This window comes from Myotis brandtii, unplaced genomic scaffold (assembly GCF_000412655.1).
Source record: "Myotis brandtii unplaced genomic scaffold, ASM41265v1 scaffold305, whole genome shotgun sequence".
NCBI lineage: Eukaryota > Metazoa > Chordata > Mammalia > Chiroptera > Vespertilionidae > Myotis > Myotis brandtii.
This window is the reverse complement of record NW_005361652.1, coordinates 281,473-306,659: the sequence shown is the minus strand read 5'-3', so window position 1 is coordinate 306,659 and position 25,187 is coordinate 281,473. Positions and strand designations below refer to the sequence as shown.

Sequence of the window (25,187 nt, the reverse complement as noted above, 5' to 3'; positions counted from 1 at the left end):
CCCGGCAGGGTCACAGATCCGGGTCCCAGACCGCAGACAGCCTTGCCTGCTGCCGCCTGCCTTCAGTATGCAAATTAGCCGCCATCTTGTTGCTTCAGGGTGGGGGTCCCCACTGGGGTGCCTGGCCAGCCTGGATGAGGGGATGATGGCTGTTTGCAGCTGGTCACACACCCTTCAGGGTGGGAGTCTCCACTGGGGTGCCTGGCCAGTCTGGGTGAGGGGCTGAGGGCCGTTTTCAGGCTGGCGGGCGACTGAAGCTCCAAACCTCTCCTTTTTTTCTTTTTTTTTTATTCTGGCATTTATTTACCTTCTATGGCTGTCACTGGAGCTGGGAGCCGGCTTTCTCTCTGAGGCTCGGCTGCTGAAAGCAGGTTTCTGGCCTTTGTTTTCTGTATTCGAAACAATGTTGTGACTCCAGCTCTGAGATCCCGGCTGACTGACAGGAGGTTTCTGGGGTTTTGTTTATCTTCTATAAATGTTACAATGTTTCCAACTGAAGCTCAGAGGCCGGCAAGGCAGGCGGGGAACGTTGGAGTCCTCTGTCACTGAAGGAAGCAAGCCTCCCTGTTCGCATCAGCTGCCTGGCTGCCGGCCGCCATCTTGGCTGACAGTTAATTTGCATATCTCCCTGATTAGCCAATGGGAAGGGTAGCGGTCGTACGCCAATTACCATGTTTCTCTTTTATTAGTGTAGATTCCTCACACCTTCTGGGGTGTTCCTTTATTTAGACACCCTCCAACTAGTCTTGTGACTTTGCTTATACTATTGCCCACACACCTTTACCTTTCCAATCCTTACAAGCTTCCATAGCCCAACTAGAAAATCAGGCTTTTTGGGAACACTTTCTGACCCTCTGCCTAAAGTCATTTTGCCTGCCCCTGAGGTCTCAATGAGCAGATGAATGGAATGTGTTTGTCATGTAGAAGGCACCCAAAACATTTGAACTGTTCTTATATATAAGTGGGTTTGGGATTTCTGGTGATTCACACAAAAGCTTTGGGCTTGGGTTTGCAGGCAAGTAACAAAACACATTTCTTCTGCAGATTTTATTTTCCATTAGAAAATGAATGCTATTCATATTTCACTTAATGAATAAGGTTTAATATACCCCAAACTATGTAAGTCAGTTTTTTTCAAATTATCTAATTTATTAACTAATCATGTTCTCTAACTTTTTTTGACTGATTTGAGACAGAGAGAGAAAGAGAGAGAGAGAGAGAGAGAGAGAGAGAGAGAGAGAGAGAGAGAGAATATGAGGGAGAAAAACATTGATTTGTTGTTCCACTTATTTATGCATTCATTGGTTGCTTCTTGTATGTGTCCTGACCTGGGATCAAACATGAAACCTTGGCATATCAGGAGGATGCTCTAATCAACTGAGCTACCCAGCCAGGGCATGCCCTAACTTTTGATTCAGAAAGTATGGTTCCTGAATGTCCTCTCTGTCTAAGATAAGTCCTGAGTTAGGAATGTCCTTGTCACCAAGCGTAAGTTATTCTTTTGGGGAAATTACATTTGACTTAACCTGAGCTCACTCCCTGAAGTTTTCCTGACCATGCCTCCATACTTCAGTCTTTTTTGTTATTGTTGTTAATCCTCACCCAAGGATATTTTTTCCATTGACTTTTAGAGAGAGAGGGAGGGAGAGGGAGAAACAGAGAGAGAGAAACATCAATGTGAGAGAGACACATCGATTGGTTGCTGCCCACACGTGCCCCGATTGGGCCAGGGATCGAGTTTGCAACCTATATACATGCCCTTGACCAGAATCGAACCTGGGACTCTCCAGTCCAAGGGCCATCTCCTGGATCCACAAAGTCTCTGACCTAGTCCTCTGCTAGTACTGATTTTTTCATCCTACAAACATGTACTGCCTTCCTCACATGTGCCAGGAATTTATTTCCTTGAAGCTTGCTCTATATGTTGTTTGCTTATGGATAAGTTCCTCTTCTCTTGAAAAAAAGACAAAAAAAGACTGTCACTGCTCTTGGAAAAAGTGAACAAAAGACTCAGAAAAACTTTTCTCCTTTTACTTCTCACTCTCAAAACCTGGTTTCTATAGACTTCTCCTGATTATATTCTGTAGTTATCAGTATTTCAAAATTACATTTTAGGAGCTTCCTGTTGATGATATTCAGAATATCTGTGAAAACACCATATTCCCTTTCTCCTTTAATAGCCTTTCTAATTATTCAAATGGAAGATCAGCTAAAGAGAAACACTAGGCCACTCCAGCTCACACTGATTGTCCCCCATAACTTATGCCATTTATTGTCTCAGTCTTTCATTTTCAGAGTTTAATGTCCAGGATTGCTATCTACCTCACTCATACAGTATGTATCCAACCTCTTCTATGAATGAGGCACTATTTTAGGCTCTTGAGGGAGATGGAGATATGAACAAAACACAGTCCCCACCACTACAATTATTTATTGATTACCTACTATATACCAGGTAGTATGATAAGCTTAAGGATACCGTGATTGGCAAAAACGGGCATGATCCTTCCCCTCATAGAACTTATTAGTGAAAGAGGCAGACAGAGGCCACATGTGTTGTGTTCATCACTGTATATCATACAACATATAGTAGGTACCCAATAAATATTTGTTGAATGAGTCAAAGTAAACAGCCAAATATATAATTGCAAGTTGTGAAAAGTGCTATGAACTAAACACAATAGGAAATAGTGATAGAATAGGGGAGAGAAAAAAGGTTGCCAGGTAGACCTGTCTGAGAAAGTTGACACACAAAGACCTGAAGGATGAGGAATAGCTAGCATGCCAAGACTGGAGATATAAGCATTGTAGGAGAGGGAACAGTATGGATAAAGACTCTGAGGTTAAGTCAGAGCCTGACATGTTTCAGTAGTAAGACCACAGTGAGCAAGGGGAAAGTGAGATATGATGAGTAGCTGCAAGAGAAAAACTAGTAGGCGGGGGTCTTGTAGTATATTATAATGAGTATGGATTTTATTCTAAGTGCAATGAGAAATCATTAAAGGACTTTAAGCAATGAGTCATGTGATTGGACTTGTGTTTTTTGTGTGTTTTTTTAAATCACTCTGGGTAGGACAATTGTGGGGACAAAAATGAAAGCAAGGACACCAGTTAGGAGTTGCAATTATCTATGGGAGATGATAGCAGTTTGGACTAAGGTAGCTGTGGTAAAAGTGACTGAAATCAAGCTGCTAATACTTTGGAGTTAGAGTTGACACACTTTCTGACAGACTGGATGTGGAGGACTAGAGAATAGAGAAGAGGAAAGTTAGGATGACTTCCAGGTTTCTAGCTTATGTGCTTGGGTGGGCAGAGGTGCCATTTTTCAAATGAGGAGAATTAAGGGAAGGAACAGTCCTGGGGAAGGGTGTGCCACTGTTTATTTTTAACATGTTTTATTTGACGTGCCTGTGAAACATGTAAATGTAAATGTCAAGTAGGCAGTGAATATTTGAATGTGGATCTTTCTAATAGGGAATACAGGACAAGGAAGTTTGTGTTAAGAGCCTTATACGTGACACAAAACTTACATGTTCAAAGAAAATGTCACATCTGGCTGGGTAATTAGAGGAATTTTCAGGGAAAAAAGTTGACATTTGAGCCAAAGGGAAGATGTAAGGGAAAACATTCCAGGCAAAGGGAATGGAATAGCAAAAATCTTAAGGCAGGTTCAGAAACCTAAAAATAGTTCATTTTGGATGGAACATGGTTTGTTTGAAATGCTGGAAGATGAGTCTAGAGAGCATGGTTTAATCCAGATGCGAATTTGTATTACACTTGGTGGGCCACTGGGAGCACTAGCAAGTCTTTGAGCAGAGGCATAACCTGATGATACCATTACAAGCAATTTTGAGATAGTGAGTGCGGTGGATTTAAGGAGTGAGAACAAGAGGCAAGGGAGGCCAGTTAAGAATCTATTTCAATGATCAAGACGAGATAATAAGAACCTAACTGTTGACTGTGGAAGTGGAAATTTAAAGGGCAAGTGTGAGAGACATTTGAAAGAATTATGATTATGTTAGCCTAACAAGATAGACAGGAGGAAGCATCCACCTTTTTCTTCTGAGTGTCTTTTTCCTCCACACTGTTTCATAAGCTCTAGTAAGCCTGAGTGACATTTTTCAATCTCTCTACCGTGGCATTTAGCTTTGGTTAAAGGGATTTTATCTAGTATGATTTCATTCTAAATAGGTAATAAAGAGGTAGCTCTGGTATTGTAGTAAATAGATTCACACAGTTAACTGTTGCTGGAAGAAGCAATATGGGGTTGGGCCCAGAAATGGGCTGAGAGTAAGCAATAGTAAGATGAGTTAAAAATTTCCACCTTTTTTAAAAGCCCTATGGCCTCTCTCTTTTACACACACACACACACACACACACACACACACACACACTAAACCTTCAATTATCTGAATTTTTTCCTACACCACCTTTTCATCCATGTTGTCCATATCTGTGCAAAGCCCCATGTTCTCACAGCTCCCATCTGAAGAACAAGTGTCACTGATGGAATGGCTGGATGTGCTCCCCCCGCACCCTTCTCTGAGTAACATTTAGATAACTGGGGCCCTCAACATCATAGTCCAAATGTCTGACATGAGAAATAAACATGTGGTAGGCTAGAGCTGCAGTGAGGTGAAAGTAAGGTGACAGGGATATTTTGAGTACTTATTCTAATGGTGACATTTGGCTCTGGCTTCCTCCTATTCCTTCCAGTCTCATTGGAATATCTATGATGGGCCTCTTTCAAAGGAGATAAAATAAGCTTGGGAGAATCTTCTGAAGTAATTTTGCAGGATAGAAACAAAAAATATCCAAAACATTCCTCTGGACTAGTTAATCCTTTTGTGATTGCTTGATCTCACCTCCCTTTTATTATTTCTCCTTTATAGTTTTCACTGTTGCTATGCTTTTTATGTGTTCAACGTTCAACGTCTTTTGAAGAGTACCTTGAACTCTTTGGAGAGCATGTGCTATATAAATACAATAAAGCAAGGAATAAACAATATGTCTAGTTTTACAAGAGTAAGCTTTACTATTTCTGATAATATGAGATCTACCCCTCACTCGGTATTAGCCTGAAGAGTAGGTACGTGGTATATTCTGAGGAATATCAAATAGATCTCCCTGCCCTAAAATAGCTCCCCCACTACCTAAAATCCCAGATTAATGATACATTTTTTTAAAATTTGGGCCTTGAAGATTTCTTTTCCAAGAATTCCTTATTAAAATGAAAACAACACAGAGGGAGGTGAGTAGATGGGTAACGATTTAACCTTAGTTCCCTTTACATTAACCCATCATTCCTAGTAAACACATTTTTCACATTCCAACTTTTTCCATGCCTTTGTTCATGCTATTCTTCCAGAGGTAATGTGAAATACAACATAAATTATAAAATTAACTTACACTTTCACAAGTCTCTCATTTGATATCTAAATCCAAGCCTACTCATTATTTTTCAAAGGATTTATTTTTTCCAATGCAAAAAGAATAACAGGTTTATTATAGAAAAATTGAAAAAGGCAGGAAGATAGCAAGAAGAAACAATTATTAATCATAGTTCTACCACCTAAAGAACAACAGTTGTTAAGTGTGGTCATGCTCATTCTTTAAACAAACCTTAGGTCCCATTTCTGATGTGACTCTTTCCTTAAACTTCCTCCTCCAGACCTTCCCTATAATGCTTGTACTACTCTCTTGTACCAGTTAGTTAACTTGGTGTGTGTCTTGTGTTTCCAATTGGATTGTTAGATCCTTGAAGACTGAATCCATGAGTTACACTTGATAATTTATCCCAAAACACCTAGTACATTGGACCCAATATTTGTTGACTGATTTAACCTAAATGAATACAAACCACTTCAGAAAGGATATAAAATAGGCCAAGTCATGAAAGTTAAAGCTTTCAGGTCACCTGGTTGATGACTATTGCTTTTCTGTTCCTGAAAGTCTTGAAAGCCTATTGAAATAGCCTTTTTCCTCACACCAAAGTGAATAAGCAGCAGACTGATTAAGAGTGAGGATTTACTCAAAGATGATCTAAATAAGGCATAAAGGCATGAGAGAGAAGTGGGGTAGGGAAGAAGGAAGGGAGAGAGGAGAGGAGAGGAGAGGAGAGCAGAGGGGAGGGGAAGAAGAGAAGAGAAGAGAAGAGAAGAGAAGAGAAGAGAAGAGAAGAGAAGAGAAGAGAAGAGAAGAGAAGAGAAGAGAAGAGAAGAGAAGAGAAGAGAAGAGAAGAGAAGAGAAGAGAAGAGAAGAGAAGAGAAGAGGGAGATGAAAGAGCGATGAGAGAGGGGTAGATAGAGCATATAGTCTAGTGTTCAATCCAGTATGTGATTTGCCTCCAGCACCGTATACAGGATCCCATCCACTTGTTCTGAGTCAAACCCGATCTCACGAAGCTCCAAGTGAGGGAGGACAGAAGTAAGGAGATAGCTGACGTGGATACGCAGCCGCGTAAGCTTTGCCAAAGCCCTGTATGATGGAGTGAGGGGGCAGGAGAAGAGATGACATGAAGTCATTAGCCAACAGAACAAAATGAAGCTCCTTAAAAATGGGCCTACATTTCTCAACAATTATGTTTCCATTAGCTACAAAGAAAGAAGAAAGCACAATGCCACCAAGCACAGGGAGACTGGCTGCAGCTCTCTAAGAAGTAATTCCTCAGTCCTTGGTGGCCTATGAATTGATTCAGACTTCCTCCCTTATTTATGACCAGTAACTGGGGTCCTAAGGGATGCTTCCCATTAGCACTCACAAGCTGATAACTAAACCCTAGTAATTAACCTTTCTAGGTCATCTCCCTCTGGGGTCCGGTAGGAGACCTGAGCCTTCTGCAGCACTTCCAGGTGTGTCTCTGTCTCCTTCAGTTTCTCTTTTAGTTCTTGCTTTTCCTCCTTGGTTCTTTCCAGCTCAGCTTTCAGAATCTGGAATTCAGCTTGGCGATAACCCATGTGTTTCTTGCTCCAATACAAGCCTTCTGTTTCCTGGGTACTGTAGGTCACCAATTCATGTTGGACTTTCTTGAATTCAGAATGCCAGTGATTCCTCTCCTGTTCCAGCTCCTCCACCTGCAGTCCAAGAAACAGAAATTCAATGACTCCACATGCTACAAGAGTGGCAAAAATTGTCCCTAATATATTCACTCAGTGATTCCTCTGTACATATTCCTCTACTTATGGACCTTTTCAATCCCAAAATATAGGAGGGAAGCCCATTAGGGTTCACCCAATCTGAAACATACCACAGAATAATTCAATGGCTTATTTTGTTTAAAGGCCTCAGAATATGAATTCATCAGAGCTCCAACTCTCAGGTCCCTTGGTTTCAATTATCTTTTATTCCTAGTGGTAAGGTGCTGCCCTAACCTTTTGCTGGAACAAATTCCTTTCCGCTAGAACACGTTCCAATTTTTCTGTGGTTCTTTTCAGTTCTTCCAACTCTCTTTGGTTCTTCAACTTTGGTGTATTATGACCTCCACTTTCCTCATAGCCTTTTCCTTTCTCCCCAGCGGCTGCAGCAGGACTTGTAGCAGAAGCCACAGTAGGATAAGGCATTGGGTTCCAGGATTCAGCTGCTTTTCTTCTCTCGGCAAGCTCCTCTCGGTTAAAAGGGATCAGCTGAATGGGAGCTCCTGAATCTCGAACACCTTTTGCAACACCAACAACAGCTACAAAAGGTCCCTTGTTTACTTCTTCCTTGTTTATGTTTGTGCTGCCTCTGTTAGATTCTTCTGCTACCAATCTTGGCATCTGATCTTCTAATTCTTCAGGGAGCAGGGATCCCTGATGTTCTTGGGCTCCTGAATACAGAACTGAAGCCTCCGTACTTTGACTGGTACTTTTGCTTGCATCTGGGTATTCTGGGGAAAGATATGGTGGTGTGCTTCTCTCAGAACTGGATTTATCATGGCTGTTCTCTCCTTCTGGGTAGGCAACAGCTGCCTCTACCCTCCTATAAGAGCCAGGCATGGAATAATCTAGAGGTGTTGTCATCTCATTCTGGAGCCTTCTTCGTTTCTCCACAGGTTCCTCACCTAGGATCCATTTGTACTTACTGTAACAAGAAGAGGAAATTAAGCTGTCAAAATATAGGCTAAATATATTCTTATCTTATAGAGCCCCTCTTCAAATTTCCCATATTAAAACTGACTCTAGCTGTTAGCCACAGCTCATTTCAGGTTAGCAATACAAGTTTACCCCCAAACCCCTACCCCTTCACTTATGTAGATTGCTGAGATAGCAATTGGTCTTAAGAGAGAGATGAAATCAAAAGATATGAAGAGTCAGCATCTGGATATAACAGGACCAGGTTGAGCTTGGTAAGAATTCTGAAAATAGGATTAAAACCAGCCTGACTTAGAAGTTTCAGAAATGCAAGTCAAGGAAGGAAAACAAAAAAAAAAATACACATGCAAAATCCTTTAATATGAGAATGGGTAAAAAAAAAAAATAAAGAAAATAAAAAGGCCATAAAAAGCTTAGGGAGTATGTGGAGGAGAACCGAGCCAGCTTGTTAATTTTAAAGGGTCACAAAAACCTTCCAGTATCAAAGACTTATGCACATTTTTTTATATTGCAATGAACACCATACAATTCCTTTACCAGCCAACTGGATTGTGGCTATTGCCCATTATTCACTTGTAAAAGTTAATTGAAACATAGGGCCCTGGTCATAAACAAAGAAACTGAAACAGCCAATTCAAGTCATTTTTCCCTATTGCAAAAGAATCCCCTTGTTGGGGTAAACAGGCACTCCCAGGATGGTGACCTCAATCTCCTTCCATTTCTGGCTGCTATATACTCTAAAGGTTGAAGGAACAAACAACTGGCACCAATGAAATCCATAGACAATATTATGTCATGCGGCAGGATGGGACCCCTATTTTTATCCTTATAACTCTTCTGCTGTCCCTGCAGAAAACCAGGAAATTTCAAGGTAAAGATCGACTTTCAAATTTTCAATGAGAGTCAAGTCATAGTATTTCAAGGCTGCTTGTATTTCTCTGCAATTTCTGAGAACATCTATAAGATATCTCAAGCCTTAGTTCTTGTAACACCCCGAATGTTCTTCAAAACTAGTGTTCACCAGAAATAAAACTGGTCTGCCATTTTAATAGATCTTCTTGTGTCAGTCTTAGTGGGAAAGCAAAAGGATTTAGGGGCTATGTAAAAACAAATGTATCCATCTTTAAATGTATTTTAGGGCCACTGCAGGTTGTCCATTTAGCTATAGTACTGAGGAAGATAGTGAAACAATCGGTTTGCAAGTACAAAAAAAGAGTAAATGATACTAGAAAACAAAGTTTTATGAAAGGCAATGAATGTCAAATTTTCTTCCTTCTCTTCATATTCGAATTTCTTTTTTTTTTACCTTGAATAATCTTTGGCTGGTATTTTATTTAAGGAGAACAAAACTTCCAATTACACAATATATGTCATTCTCTATTGAAACAATTTTAGGCAATGAAAATTTAGGCAATCCATATCTGTCCTATGGATTTCTTTCATTATAGGTATTTTCATTTAATTTAAAATAGAGAACTAGTCATCTTGCCTTGTTTGTATTTTCATTTTCCAATTTCTTTTTTTAAACTGTTTTATTGCTTAAAGTATTACAAAGAGTATTATATATGTCTCCTTTTCTTCATTTTCCAATTTCTAAGTATTCTGTCCTTAAATCTCTTCTATACCTACAATTTTTTCCTTTGGTAATTTCATACAGTCTCTTGGTTATAACCTCTGAACAGTAACTCCCAAGTCATTCCACAAGCCCTGATCTCCAGTACTGGATTTCCAAAGGCCTGTTACACATTTTCCCCCCGAAAGTCCTACTGATATCTCTCTCAGTATGTATAAGATTGATCTTTCATTTTTATCTAGCTCCCTTCTCTCACCTCCAGATCACCCACTGCCAAATTAATTTTCCTAAGTAAGGTATTGCTCTAATTATGTCACTCCCATATTTGAAATCTTTAATCATTGCTTCCATGTCTAAAGCCAGCTCAAATGCCACTTTTGAATTCCTAGAGCATGTCTAAGTCTAGCTCAAATGGTACTTTTGAATTACTATAGCACTTTAGCCCTCTCTTACATCTATCACTTTTTACCATGTATGTGCAAGTATGTGTGCATGTGTGTATGTATATATCACAGGTTCCCTACTAAAGTATGAGCTCCTTGACAGAAGGAAGCTTGAGTAACTGTGCTAGATGGGAATGAGGGAACAAAAACTTTGCATGTAAGAGCCAATAAAAAAGAAAGTATTGTTTGAAGGAGATAAAAATAAATGGATTTTACTTATTGGCTCTGTAAATACTTATTAGTTTTATAAGTAAAGGTTCTTCCCTCTAGGAATCAAATGTTATTCTAAACCTGTATTCACTCATTTAGTAAAGATTAATTTTGAGTTTACATACTAGGAATTCTTTTCCAACTACATAGTTCTTATGCATTTTCTTTCTTCTTTTTGTCACCTTCCTCCAGCGCTTGTCTGCAAAGAAGCCAGCTGATATTTTGATAAGAGACTGCACTGAATCTGTAGCTCAATTTGGGAAATATTATCATCTTAACAGCATTAAATCTGATCTACAAATATGAAATGGCTTTCCATTTATTTAGGTCTTATTTAACCTCATTCAACAATATTTTGTAGTTTTCATTATACAAAGTTTTGCTTGCACTTTGTTAAATATATTCTTAAATATTTTATTTTTCAAACAACTATAAATGCAATTGTTTTCTTAATTTCTGTTGTTCTTTTCAAAGAGCCAACTTTTGGGTTCACTTTCTCTATTGTTTTTCTATTCTCTATTTCATTTCCATTCTGATTTTATTTCCTTCTTTCTGCTTGATTGGGGTTTAACTTGCTCTTTGTGTAGTTTCTTAAGGTGGAAGTTTAGGTTATTAATTTGAGGTCTTATTTCAATTTTAATATAAGCCTGTATAATTTTCCCTCTGAGGGTAAGGGAGAGAGGGATAGAAATATCATCCCATAAGTGCTGGGATATTTTGTTTTCATTTTTATCTTCTCAAGATATTTTTAAATTCCTCTTGTGATCTACTCTTTTACTCATTTGCTATTTTGGAGTGTGTTATTTAATTTCTACATATTTGTGAATTTTCCAAATTTTCTTCTATTGTTGATTTCTAATTTAATTCCATTATATTTGGAGAATATCCTTTTATGATATCAATCCTTTTAAATTTATTGAGGCTTGTTTTATGGTCTAACATATGCTCTATCTTAGATTATATTCCATGTGCACTTGAGAAAAGAATATAAGTTGCACTGTTTGGGGGTGAAATGTTCTGTATACGACACCTTCATTTTCTTAAGATACTTTTTAAGATTCTTGGTTGACAGTTTTTCTTTCAGTACTTTGAATATGTCATCCCACTCCCTTCTGGTCCCCATTGTTTCTGATGAGAAGTCTGGTATTATTCTTAGTAGGATTCTCTTGTACATGATGCGTACTTTTTTCTCTCTGCTTTCAAGATTTTCTCTTTGCCTTTGGCTTTCAATATTTTCACTATGATATGTCTGACTGTGAATATCTTTGTGAATTCTATTTTTAATTATTTGAGTTTTTTGGATGTGTAGGTTAAAAGATTTAAATAAAATTTGGGAGTTTTCAACCATTATTTCTTGAATATTTTCCTACTTCTCCTCTCGTCTCCTTTTTGTACTCCTATTTTGCATATGTTGAAGCACTTAATGGTGTCCTACATTTCTGTGAGACTGTCCATTTTTTCCTCTCTGTTCTTAGCATAATCTATAATTAATATATCTTCAAGTTTGCCGATTCTTACTTCTGCCAAATTTCATGTGCTGTTGAGTCCTTTCAGTAAAATTTTCATGTTAGTTATTGTAATTTTCACCTCCAGAATTTCCATTGGGTTCTTTTTTAAAAAAAAAGTTTTTATTGATTTCAGAGAGAGAGAGAGAGAGAGAGAGAATCATCAATCTGCTGCTTCCCTATGACCCCCACTGGGGATCAAGCCCACAACCCAGGCATGTGCCCTGACCAGAAATCTAACCATGACCTCCTGGTTCATTGGTCAACCCTCAACCACTGAGCCACACTGGGTTCGTCAAGAGCAGTTTCTATTGCCTGCTTCTTTTGTCCCTATGTACATGTCACACTTTCCTGTTCCTTTGTATGTTTCATAATTTTTTTGTTGATAACTAGATATTTTAGATAATATAGTATAGCAACTCTGGATACTAATCCTACCTCCCTGAATGGTTTATTTGTTTGTCTGGTTGTTTATTTAGTGACTTGGTTGAACTGACTCCATGAAATCTATTTCTCCTGCAGCATTCCGATCAGATTTCTTCTTGATTTTTATCTTTTACCTGACAACCTTGGAGTCACCCCTGGGTCAGCATAGTCCACTTATTGGTCAAAGGTTGTGCTTAAGCCCTGCTAGCTAGTTAGATTTTCACTGGATGTATGTGTGGCCTAGCAACTGTTATCACAGTTAAAGAAATTTATGTTTTTACCCCACTTTCATCCAGGTAGTATAGTAGTTTGAATTTTCCCTATCCAATAATTACTGAGATGGCACAGCCTTGAGCATGCACATAGTCTTCCAGATTACCGAGGGTATGTGTAATTTTACTTTTAGCTTGGCTTCCTAGGAGTTGCCCCTGGGTCAGAGTACCTTATTGTTCAGCCAGTGGTTGGTTAGAGGTTGTGTGTAAGGCCCTAGTGCCATTGAGGCTCCTGCTCTTTGTTGTTTGATTGGTGTGAGGCTTGGGGACTGCTTTCCAAGTCTACCTTATGTCCTGATCTGATTGTTCCTAAGAGAGTGTAGCCTTGTGCTTATGCATAGTCTTCCTAACCCCTAGGATTGACTGTGACCCCAAGATAGCTCTTCTTAACTACCTTTTTTCCTTGGTTCTCTCTGTTTCTAAACATCTAATTGCTCAACTCTTTTGCTTGTTGTAACTTGTATTGTGGAGATATGAGTACCCTCTCAATTGTTCTCCACCATAATTTCCTTTATTTTTGACAATGCCCTTAGGAATGGAATTCTCCATGATCTGTTATAGGTAATGTGAATTCTTGCAGGGAGAGCTAAGGAGTTCTTCATCTTTAAGGCCTGTCTCTCTCCCTAAGGAAAAGGTGGGAATAGGGAAAGTGGCCCACTTCTCCAAGAGTGAAACCTTTTTATATTAACAGGTGCTGGGATGGTTTTTTGTTTGCTCCTTCTGGCATAAACCCCTGTCCTACAAGCAAGCTGGGATAGGAGTAATAGCCCATGCCTACCCTAGGTGAGTACTTTCACCATGAGTTGGGGCTGGATGGGAGAAGAGAAAGCTAGCTAGGAGAAGAGAGACCCAGTCTTTCTTGGGTCTGTCCAGAATAGAGCTTCTGCAAGACAGAACTGGGGGAGATGAGAAATGTCAGAGGCCTGACCCTCTCAAGTAAAACCGTAGCTGTAGAGTAGGAGCCAGGGGAAGATAAAGACCCCAACTTCTTGACCACACCCACCTGTATTAGAGCTCCTAGAGTAATTTTAATAAAACATAGCTTGGAGGAGGATGGGAACAGGCTAAATGCCAAAGACTCTTGCTGTTCTTTCTGAGATTTAATAAATTTCCTGAATAAATGTTTCTCCATTATCTGTATGCCCCTAAGGCAATTTCCAGGAACTTAGAATGATTGTTTTGTTTTAATAACTTCTTCCAGTTAAATGGTTATTTGTTGATGAATGTGCCCACTACACTCCTCATTTCTCCATTTTGGAAGTCTCTCTCAAAGAACCTATTTTAAAATATGAATACTGGCCCCTGAATCAACTTATTCATTAGAAAAATTGTTCTTTTATTTCTATCTCATATTTGTTGTTTCAAATATTCCTTTAAACATACTAGAATGTCTCTCCTTTCCTTCCACTATTACAATATAATTTGGATTTTTTTTGTTATCCTCTTAAACACGAAATAATTAGCTTTTGACATATAACTTACTCAAAGGCTTTCTAAATATATAAATAAAATACAGCCACCAATTCTCTTCTTTGTACATATGTTTATGACTACTTTAGACCTTATTTTGTACTACATGAAACCTAGAATGTATTGGGGATAACTACATATAAAACTTTGACTATCATAAGCTCTTTCATCTTTGACTCCATCATTGCCTTAGAACACTGTCTTTCATACAGTAAACACTCAAATATATGCGGAATGAGTGAACAGAAAGGGATGATTTACGTTAAGAGGAATGAGCTATCTTTCCCTAAAAAGTTATGCCTGTTTCATATTGGCTGAATCTATTATCTATTGCAGGTGCTCCACTGCTCTTGTTAGATTTGTGAAACTCATAAAACTATTTCCAATGACACCTTGGGAGGCCTTAGTAGGTCATATAACCTAGCCCACTAGGAATTTTTAAAACTTTCTTCTATAGAAAAGGATTTATTTTATCTAGAGTTGGAGAGTTGTACTCCATGGCCCAAGGATCCTTATCACCTTCAGGTTTTGATAATAACAAAGGATACCTTTGTAACTCTTGACTAAATTGATAATTCCATTAACATTGTTTTATTGGAAAACCTTGTATATTTCACTGAACTCTTGAGCACCACCATTTTCCCTTATAGAAAAGCAGACTCCTTCCAATCAACCTGAATCCCTCTATATATGTAGTTTGAAATGACATAATAATCATTTAGTGACCTTACATAAAACATATGACATCAGTAGCAACATCAATTATCACGTATCTCTTTCTCTTGAATATTACTCTCAAATTAAAACTACACATGAAGAATCAAAGTATTTTACCTGTCCTCTATAGCCAAAACATAACCCAACTCAACTCTGGGCACAACAGTTCCACAAAGACTTATACAAAAATATCAATAAAGACTGATAAAGTATGCCACCTAATGGATGAACTGACATACTGCACTCATAAAATACACACATAGATAGGTTAGCATTTGTAATCTCCTTTAGGTTACCAAAAGTCACTACAGAGTAATGAAAGAAACACTGACAAAAAATGGAAATTGGTCAAATCAGGTAAAGTAGAGCCTTCAAGATCAATGACACCTTAATACTCCAGTAGCAATTCTAATACAAGATCATTTCAAGGAGACTGAGATAGAGAGTTAACAACGTACTTCAAAAACACACAACACTTTATTGTACAACCTTCCCAACCTACAATGGGAGCTAGAAAACTACAGATGGGAACAGAGAATTACCCTCAAGCCCCTGATACTGACTATATTTCTCACTCCCTTGCTATATAGTTCAATCTTAGAAACTGCTCCTTCCATATTACTCAAATTCAATCATTAGTTAGTGAGTACTTCTAAATTCTTTCATACAAGTTCTCATTTAATTCCTTTAGAACAGTGGTTCTCAACCTTCTGGCCCTTTAAATACAGTTCCTTATGTTGTGACCCAACCATAAAATTATTTTCGTTGCTACTTCATAACTGTAATGTTGCTACTGTTATGAATCGTAATGTAAATATCTGATATGCAGGATGGTCTTAGGCGACCCCTGTGAAAGGGTCGTTTGACCGCCAAAGGGGTCGCAACCCACAGGTTGAGAAGCACTGCTTTAGAATTTTATTAGTTTTGCTCCTAATAGCTTACTTCCTCTTGAGACTTTTTGTTCATGTTCAGGGGGGTCATGGGGTTCTTCCAGTATCTACAGGGCTTAATTGTGGAAGAATCACTGAATAGGGGACTTGCACACATGTAGAGATGTTTGTCTAGATGAGAAGCTGAAAAGACTCACCTAAGAAGCAAGAAACAAGGAAAAATATCAGTAACATTGGAGGGGAAGGGGCGGGAAACAGGAGTCATTTTTACCATATCATGTATTCCATTGCATCTATCCTAAGTTAAGAAGATATCCAAAATGAAGAGGGTAAGTGGAAAGTTCACATTATTGATGACTGTAGAAGTTTCTACTATTAGAGAACAATTCTACCTGCCCTATGGCTTGGCTCTACCAGAAGTGAGAAGCATAAGAGAGAGGAGAAAGCAAGTTTTAATCAGAGTCCTGAGTTCGTTTCATGGCATTATAGGGACAGTCATAACTTTCAGTGCTTCAAATACTTCTGATATTTAAGAAAAGATGTGCTCCTTCCTGTTTTACAGACTAATAAAATAATATTGTTGATGAGCTAGAAGATGAACAAGTAAAGCCAAAAACTAAACTTATACTAATAATTTACTCTAGGAAACAATGAACTAGAAGGCTTACCTAATGGCACAAAATTCTAATGGTTATTTTTATATGTGACCAACATGTGCTAGGCCTATGGAGACCCACAGGACTTTAATATTCCTAAACTCAAGAAAAGAAACAATGCTTATCTATGTAATTTTAGCTTACATTTGTATAGCAGATAGTACTTTTCAAAGAGTTTGCATGTCTATTATTCCACAAACACAGTTCCCAGTATAATATGAATATACAATACATAAAAGAGCATTTGTCAGATGATCACCTCAAAAAGCAAATAAAAAGGATAGACAGGTTTGACATAGCACTTGTAATGTTGAATAATTGGGGTACATGCAGCACACAATTCTATCAACCCAAAATAGTATTTATCCTTCTGAATCCATGCTACGCCTAAGGAAAAACATAAATATGATAATCATACCACCTTACATTACAAACTGTGAGGCTTACTATTGAAGAGAGACTATGGTTTTTACTCACCTGGAAAATTGGAAAACACTGGAATCCAGAGGCTTAAGTTGAAGAGGAGGTGTTTTGCTTCCTTCTCCAACAGATGGAAACCGGCTAGGGCTATCAATTTCTTCATATCCAATTGTTTGACTATTTAATTCATCCATGTCTTGAATAGTAGGGATCTTCAGTGGATTAGTGAATACCTAGCAAAGAAAAAAATGATGCATAAAAAATCCCAATTTCAAACTAAATACCAAAGGAGGAGTCAATCCTTCTGATGCTAGGAAAGAACACTTAGCCAAATAAAAAGAAACTGTTTCCTACAACAGAACAAACAGCACACAGTAATGTACACTAGAACACTGAACCCAGGCATGTTCACTTATAACCTAATCAGCTGGACACCAACAGACCTCCCCAACTCACTTATTGGCTCCTTGAGTCATCCCACCCACAACATACACCCAGGCCCCCCAGTCAGTGTCTAATTCTGTCTTTTGACCCAGTTTAAAGCTGGATTTCACTCCTCTGAGATCTGTGATGAGGGTAGGGATGGAGGGGATAAGCATTGCAGCATGTGTCGGTGCTGGTTTTGGAGAAATGCATGCGAGACATTAACATGTATTCATAGTGCACACACACAGAGACATGCATCTGGGATCTGTGGCAGAGCCAGCTTATGAAAATAGTACGAATGATGAAGGTGAAGGAATATAAAGGGGAGGTAAACTGAATGAGGACAGGGCAGTCCCAGGAAATCTCCCAATCTCTACATCAGACTCTTAAGCAGGGCATGAAACTTGAATATTCATATAACTGGGTCTTAGTAGACTGTCAGAAGAAGAATTAGTATTAAATTGCCTCTATCCTCACCAGTCTGACCTACCCTGATTGAGTGGGTGAAAGGTGAATCTAACATGCGACTAGTAGATATCTCTGGGAAAGAGGGTCAAAAGGAAAATCATGCAGAAAGGCAAGATTGGGGGAGGGGAGATAGATGGGTGCTATGGTGGCTGTCAGAAAAGGAGTGTCCCTGAAAGGACGGCCAACCTTATTGCACCCTTCAGCGTCCGGAGCTGGGCAACCATGTCCGAGAGACAGTGCTCCTGAAAATTCAAAACAGCAGAGTCTTTATAAAGCCAGCCAGCCTGAAAGCAGGGATGGGAGAGGGGCACAAAGAATCACCCTTCTTCCCAAAAGGAAGGAGGAAGAATTACCCCTGAATCCTGGAAGAAAAGAGACTGAGGAAAACCAGACACTCTACAGGAGCAGCCTGTATGAGGATGGAACATAACCTGAAAATTCTGTGACACAGAAAGTGACCTTCACACTGTCCAGAATCAGTACTGAATTCAAATCTGGAAAATGAATGATTTGGCTCTTCTATTTTCGGTGATCTGAACATCAGTAACAGCAGATCAAAGCAAAATAAAAAGATGCAATGAAAAAAAGACCACCAGAAGAAATGGTTCATTATTTCTATGCAGCTTTCAAGACTGCTGCTTCCTTCAACCTATGTCCTCTGTTGGGGAAAATTTTGTTCAGAAAAGGAAGAGGGTGGACTGTCTCTCACCTGGTGGTCCTCATTTTCCAATGGCACCTTCTTCTTCTCAACAGTTTGATCTCTAGGAGAAGATAAAAGTGCTATTTAGTTCACTCATGAAACTTCTCAGTCTAAAATGGATCACCAATTGTATATTTAGGTTTTAATGTTCCTTCCAAATTAGAAATAGGGTGGGCTTCATTGAGTTTCTAAGGATGCCTTCCTGAACTCTGCTACTGCAGAGAAATTTCAGATGCCCCATTGAAACAGAGAGAGGGGGAGGGAAGGGAGACTAAAGACAACCACTAGCTGAGAAACTCAGGAGATGATTAGAATGAATAAAAACTGAGAGAACAAAGAGGTGAGGAGGGAAATAATTAAACAATGAAAAAGGGGGGGAAAAGCATCCTTCTTTTCAAAATTCCCCTATTAGGAAGAGTCAGCCTCCTCTACTGTATAATACAGAATACTATCTTAGGTATACTCAACTGTTTCTTAGCTTTGCTCAAGTACAGGTCTTCATCCATGAGTTCTTGTTCCTCTGGAACAGAGCATCTCCTGCAGTATAGAGAAGAAATCATCTTTTGGAAACAAAATGTGTCCTTCACTTTTACCCTTTACTTTCATCACAATTATAACAAGGCAGCTTAACAACCTTCCAACCTTATAAAGCTCAGATTCCACCCACATTGCAAAACCTGTGTGTAGGCTAATGTGTAGCAATTCTTATTTCAAGGCATACAATCATCTAATTATTTTGGTGCATATATCACCTTTTTCTTTTTCCCAATCCATTCAAAGTACTTGACTTCACATTATGATGGACAGCACAAAACATAATTTCTATGCTTACACAGTGAAGCTCAAGCACATAAGAGACTTGCTTGAGGTTCCATACAAAGAGAATGTTGCTGAAACCAGAACCTAGGTCTGTTGCCTGCCGCTTACTAAGACATTCCCAAGATGCAGTATAGAAGCATGAGAATTCCTAAACTAGGTGATAACTGAAGAAGAAAATGAAAGGCTATGATAGAAAGCAACAACAAGGAACTAGGAGCTTACAACATAAAAAGAATAGAACAGAGACTAGCAAAGAGAAAAAAGGAAGATTCTATAAATGAAAAGATATACATATATTTGCTATATGTAAAGCACAAGGAAGAGAATTTAAAGGAGTAAAAACCTGAAGAAAGTACTAGAAAAAGTATTCAGTGGTCAAAATAATCCAAGAAACAAATAGAAATTAATAATAATTAGAAATTCTATGCTATATAAGGGGACAAAGTATCCTGGAAAGCTATTTCTCCTAGACTAAGTGTAAACCAATAGGAGATACAGGGTTAAAAAGTGAGACTTCTATGCACTCAGTCCCATATTCTATCATAATCTCAGTTACTCTCCATGAAGAGGTGCTTAGGCACAGCTGGAGATTATGAAGAAATGCTTACTCATTACAGACCTAGACATCATTTATTTGATTTCCTCCATTTTAAACATTTTCTTCTAAAAGGCATACTGTTTCAGTGCCCTTTTTATTTTATTTTTATTTTTAGAGCACGTTTATTAAAGCTGGGACAGTGAAATAAGAAGCAACAACAGGAAAGAGCCTAGGCAGGTCTGCTTTGGCTGACTGGAAAGTCAGAGAAAAGGGGACCTTGGAGACAGGTTCAGGGGTTAACCCAGAATGAGCTGCCACTGCCCACTGCTCCTCTGATTGTAAGTCTCATAGGGACCCTTAGAGTTTAGGAGATGCATTCCTGAAAGGGAATAAAGGTGTAGATGTGCTCTTGGGAGGCACAGCGCCTAGTACTTTTTTTCTATCAGCATTTATCCTGAGGGGGGAAAAATTATATCATAGCCTAAATGAAGCAAACTGAGTTATTATTATAAACACTAGAGGCCCGGTGCACAAAAATTTGTGCACTTGGCGGGGTCCCTCAGCCTGGCCTGTGCCCTCTCACAGTCCGGGACCCCTCGGGGAATGTCCACCTGCTGGCTTAGGCCCGCTCCCTGGGGGGTCGGGCCTAAGCTGGCAGTCAGACATCCCTCTGGCAGCCCAGGAGCCCTCTGGGGATGTCCACTTGCCAGTGGGGAGCAGGCCTAAGCTGCAGTCGGACATCCTTAGTGCTGCTGAGGAGGCAGAAGAGGCTCCCACCACCGTCGTTTGGTCATCCCTCACTAACCCCCCTGCTGGCCTGGTCGCCCCATGCAGCCTGCTTGTTCAGTCATTTGGTCATCCCTCACTAACCCCCTGCCAGCCTGGTCGCCCCACACAGCCACACAGCTTGCTGCTGTCGTTTGGTCATCCCTCACTAACCCCCCTGCTGGCCTGGTCGCCCCATGCAGCCTGCTTGTTCAGTCATTTGGTCATCCCTCACTAACCCCCTGCCAGCCTGGTCGCCCCACACAGCCACACAGCTTGCTGCTGTCGTTTGGTCATCCCTCACTAACCCCCCTGCTGGCCTGGTCGCCCCATGCAGCCTGCTTGTTCAGTCATTTGGTCATCCCTCACTAACCCCCTGCCAGCCTGGTCGCCCCACACAGCCACACAGCTTGCTGCTGTCGTTTGGTCATCCCTCACTAACCCCCCTGCTGGCCTGGTCGCCCCATGCAGCCTGCTTGTTCAGTCATTTGGTCATCCCTCACTAACCCCCTGCCAGCCTGGTCGCCCCACACAGCCACACAGCTTGCTGCTGTCGTTTGGTCATCCCTCACTAACCCCCCTGCTGGCCTGGTCGCCCCATGCAGCCTGCTTGTTCAGTCATTTGGTCATCCCTCACTAACCCCCTGCCAGCCTGGTCGCCCCACACAGCCACACAGCTTGCTGCTGTCGTTTGGTCATCCCTCACTAACCCCCCTGCTGGCCTGGTCGCCCCATGCAGCCTGCTTGTTCAGTCATTTGGTCATCCCTCACTAACCCCCTGCCAGCCTGGTCGCCCCACACAGCCACACAGCTTGCTGCTGTCGTTTGGTCATCCCTCACTAACCCCCCTGCTGGCCTGGTCGCCCCATGCAGCCTGCTTGTTCAGTCATTTGGTCATCCCTCACTAACCCCCTGCCAGCCTGGTCGCCCCACACAGCCACACAGCTTGCTGCTGTCGTTTGGTCATCCCTCACTAACCCCCCTGCTGGCCTTGTCATCTCACTCAGCCTGTTCGGTCATCCATTCGGTCGTCCGTTTGGTTGCAATGGTCCCTGGCTCTTTATATATATAGATGTGACTACTGAATCAAATAAAAATATTTTTTAAATTGAAATTAATTCCCATGGAAATGCAAGACACTATCTAGATGTTAGATGCTACAAGGAACATACAGTGTATGAAAAAGACAAACATGTAAACAAATAGCACTGCATGTACAGTAGGTACTACAACAGATTCAGGTATAGGAGGCATATGAAGAAAACCATCAACTTGAACCAAAATGTAAAGCCCTTGTTCTTGAATAGCTTACAGTCTCTTGAAGAGCCAAAGTAAATACATATGAAAAATATCCAAAAAATATAAAATATGTGAATAAATGTCAAGAATTAAATTTCATAGGAAGTCAAAGTAAAATCACTGTAAAAAAATGTCAACAAGAAAAGTATCACACAAAATACTTAAGCATCCAAGATGGATATGATTTGGATAGGCAGATGGAATGCATAAAGTCATTGTAAGTAAGTGGAAAGATACTATCAAGTCATGGAGGAGGGAATAAGCATGGCATGTGTGGGGAATACTGAAGCCACAGATCTACCTAAAGCATAGGGTTTGTGTTAAGATACAATGAAAAATAAGGCTGGATAGTTAAGGGGGGACCAGTTGGCACAGAGGCCAGAATACCAGGCTGAAGAGTGTGGACTTGAGATAAAAAGTGTTTTAGAATACAGAGACAAATCAGGAGTTATCTCTGGCATAATATTGAGTCCCAAGCTTACCTGTACTTTGGATGGGAATTATAGTAACAAAACCATCGTGCAGGTAATGTAGATGGATCAACCTTGCCAGGAAGCTTCCTCCATTTAAGACACTCATCACACTGTACCCACGTCTGGTCAGGAATCTTCCTAAATGAAGGAGAAGAGAAGTATGACTGTGTGTATCTTAGCTCTGTATTGTGTCTTACATTAGAAAGGCACAACCTAAAAGTGAAACAATATAATTTTATATATGAAATGTGTTATAATTGTTATAGTCTAAGTGTCTAAAAAAATTATATATATATCCCTAGCTGGTTTGGCTCAGTGGATAGAGCATCGGCCTGCAGACTGAAGGGTCCTGGTTTTGATTCCAGTCAAGGGCACATGCTTGCGCTGCAGGCTTGATCCCCAGTGGGGGGCTTGCAGGAGGCAGCCAGTCAATGATTCTCTCTCATCATTGATGTTCCTCTTTCTCTCCCCCTCTCCCTTCCTCTCTGAAATCAATAAAAATATATTTAAAAATAAATAAATGTTTCTCTTGATAATTATAAAATATCAGCCTAAGAAGTTTATATCTTGAATGTCACAGAAAAAATAATGATAGAACTATGCTAGATATGGATATGAAAAATAGTAACAAATATTAACATGGTGAGCTACCATTATTCATGTAGGTCAAAATTATTTATCCTGGAATCTCTTGCTCTAAGCAAGCAAGAGGATAATTTTCATTCTAAAATTAATGAATAGGAAAACATTTTATATATTACAGTATTACCAAGAAATAAAACCCAAAGAATAATTTTATTTGGCTTATCCAATTCTGTGACAAGTTTAAATGGGAGAAGGGAGGAGGGAAGAGAGTAACCAAAGAATTTATATGCAGCCCTAACCGGTTTGGCTCAGTGGATAGAGCATCAGCCTGCGAATTCAAGGGTCCCAGGTTCGATTCCAGTCAAGGGCATGTACCTTGGTTGCAGGAACATCCCCAGTAGGGAGTGTGCAGGAGGCAGCTGATCGATGTTTCTCTCTCATCGATGTTTCTAACTCTCTATCCCTCTCCATTCCTCTCTGTAAAAAATCAATAAAATATATTTTAAAAAAATAAAAATAATAATCATCATTCTCCCCTTTAAAAAAAAAAGAATTTATATGTATAGTCCATGGACACAGACAATAGTGTGGTGAAGGCCTGGGGTGGGGAGAGAGCCAGATGGAGGGGGGAAAAGGTGAGTGGGAAATGGGGACATCTGTAATAACCCCAACAAGAGATCCTGCACCACTTTTCTCTGAAAGAATTCAGAGCCAAGATCCTTGAGGTGGGGGATGTGATAGGCAATTAGACAGACATGAGCAGAGTAAGGATGATGATCCAGGTAGAGAAGGTCACCAGGGCAGAAAGCCCCAGGTGCCTAGCAAAGGACAATTGTAGGGTCAGATCTTGCCCCCAGGGTGGCCTTTCCTTCCCTAGTATATGCTGGTTGCTGGTCATAAGGTCTGGACCCCTTGACCTTTCCTCCCTAGAGATAACATCTGGACCTCAGTTGTATTTCATCTCGAGGCCCAGAAAAGCAGCAAAATCAGACCAGTGACACCAAGGCTGATCTCAGGACCAGCTGCATTGAATAATGACCCCCTGTTCTGGCAATCAATCAGTGGAGACCTAGACCCTGAAAGGACATACCTGAAAAGCTGCTGAATATTCCATTAAGATCTTCCCCTGGGACCTCTCCTCAAATCTCCACCCTTAAAACCCTTAGGACAGAGGACCCAGTGGGCCCTTCCTCCTGGGAGCATGCCCGTGCCTTCCCTTCTGCGTTCCCGTTCCTTTCCCCTTCCCATTTCCCTTCCCCCTTCCCTTCCCTTCCCTTTTCCCTGCCCTTTTCCATTCCCTTCCTTTTCCTTTTCCTTTTCCTTTTCCTTTCCCTTCCCCCTCCCCCTTCCCCTCTCCCCTAGGTGCATTACCATCAGCTTCCTCACTCGCAAGCTCCAAGGGCCCTTCCTTTATCTCTGTAACATGTTTCCTAAGCCCATTTCTTCTAAGAATTACTTTTTCTACCTCTATGATTTTATAAATAAACTAGAGGCCCAGTGCACAACTTTGTGCACTTTGAAAGGAACTGTGGGCTGTGAGGCTGTGGTGGGCACAGGGACGGGTCTTGGCCCATCCTCCGTACCCCCACCTGGCCCCTCCCGCTTTGGTCCCTGGTCCCCTGTCTACTGGCAGCCCCGCTCCCGCTGCCTCCGCTCCCATGCACTGAAGGCACCAGACCCACTTGCACCCGTGAGTGATTGGGGCCAGCATCATCAGTAGGCGTGAGCTGCGGCTGCTGCCCTGATTGCCCCTCAGGAGCAGGGGAAGGTGGAGAAGCCCTCAGGGGCAATCAGGGCCAGCAGCCACCACTCGCACCCGCTGATGGCACCAAGTGATTGTGATCGGCGCTGGGAGACAGCAGCAGGTGCAAGCGGCGGCTCCAGCGCCAGCTGTGGGTGGGAGCGGGGCTGGTGCCGGCAGCAGGTGCGAGTGCCAGGCAAGATCGCAACACGCAGGAGCAAAGAATTTTCAATAACCACCAGAGGCTTGCCCCAATGACAGTGACCAGCGCCCCGCCTTGGTCTGGCCCCCCAGCTCACCTGCTCCACCATCCCGCCGCAGCCAACACCCGCCATGTTCCACATGCACTCCCTGGTGGTCAGCGCACGTCATAGCAACCAGTTGTTCGGTTGTTCAGTTGTTCTGCTGTTCGGTCTATTTGCATATTTGCCTTTTATTATATAGGATGTTCTCTTATTTTAAAAAATGCATTTGTGGGAGTCACTGAAGAATCATCATCAAAACCTCTCCATTTCCCTATAAACTCCTTACTCCTATTTTTTTTTCCTTTCAAAATCGGTCTTTGTTTATACTTTAATCAAAATTTTATTAGGTTGATATTCCCAAAGTTTATCTTAAAAAGTAATATAAATTTGATTAAATTTTATAACTAGAAATGGTGGCTCCAGTCTGACAATTGGGTTAAATTATTAAGATAAATTCTTCCAGAGTTCTACTCTTAA

The 25,187-nt window shown here is 40.6% G+C and overlaps 1 protein-coding gene across 2 annotated transcripts in view; it reads right to left on the bottom strand.

The window, feature by feature from the left end:
- Positions 1–6,232: 6,232 nt before the first annotated feature.
- MORC4 (MORC family CW-type zinc finger 4) overlaps positions 6,233–25,187 on the bottom strand; it is a 64,932-nt gene continuing 45,977 nt past the window's right edge. Inside the window, exons 10-16 of one of the 2 annotated variants that reach the window (XM_014542586.1) lie at positions 22,149–22,277; positions 18,714–18,782; positions 18,255–18,306; positions 16,709–16,884; positions 7,371–8,058; positions 6,790–7,073; positions 6,233–6,477 (exon numbers count right to left, since the gene is read on the bottom strand). In XM_014542586.1, the coding sequence (XP_014398072.1) occupies positions 6,324–6,477; positions 6,790–7,073; positions 7,371–8,058; positions 16,709–16,884; positions 18,255–18,306; positions 18,714–18,782; positions 22,149–22,277 (1,552 nt within the window). In that variant the 3' untranslated portion in view covers positions 6,233–6,323. The remainder of the gene's footprint in view (positions 6,478–6,789; positions 7,074–7,370; positions 8,059–16,708; positions 16,885–18,254; positions 18,307–18,713; positions 18,783–22,148; positions 22,278–25,187) is intronic. The other variant, XM_014542587.1, reaches the window with a different exon arrangement.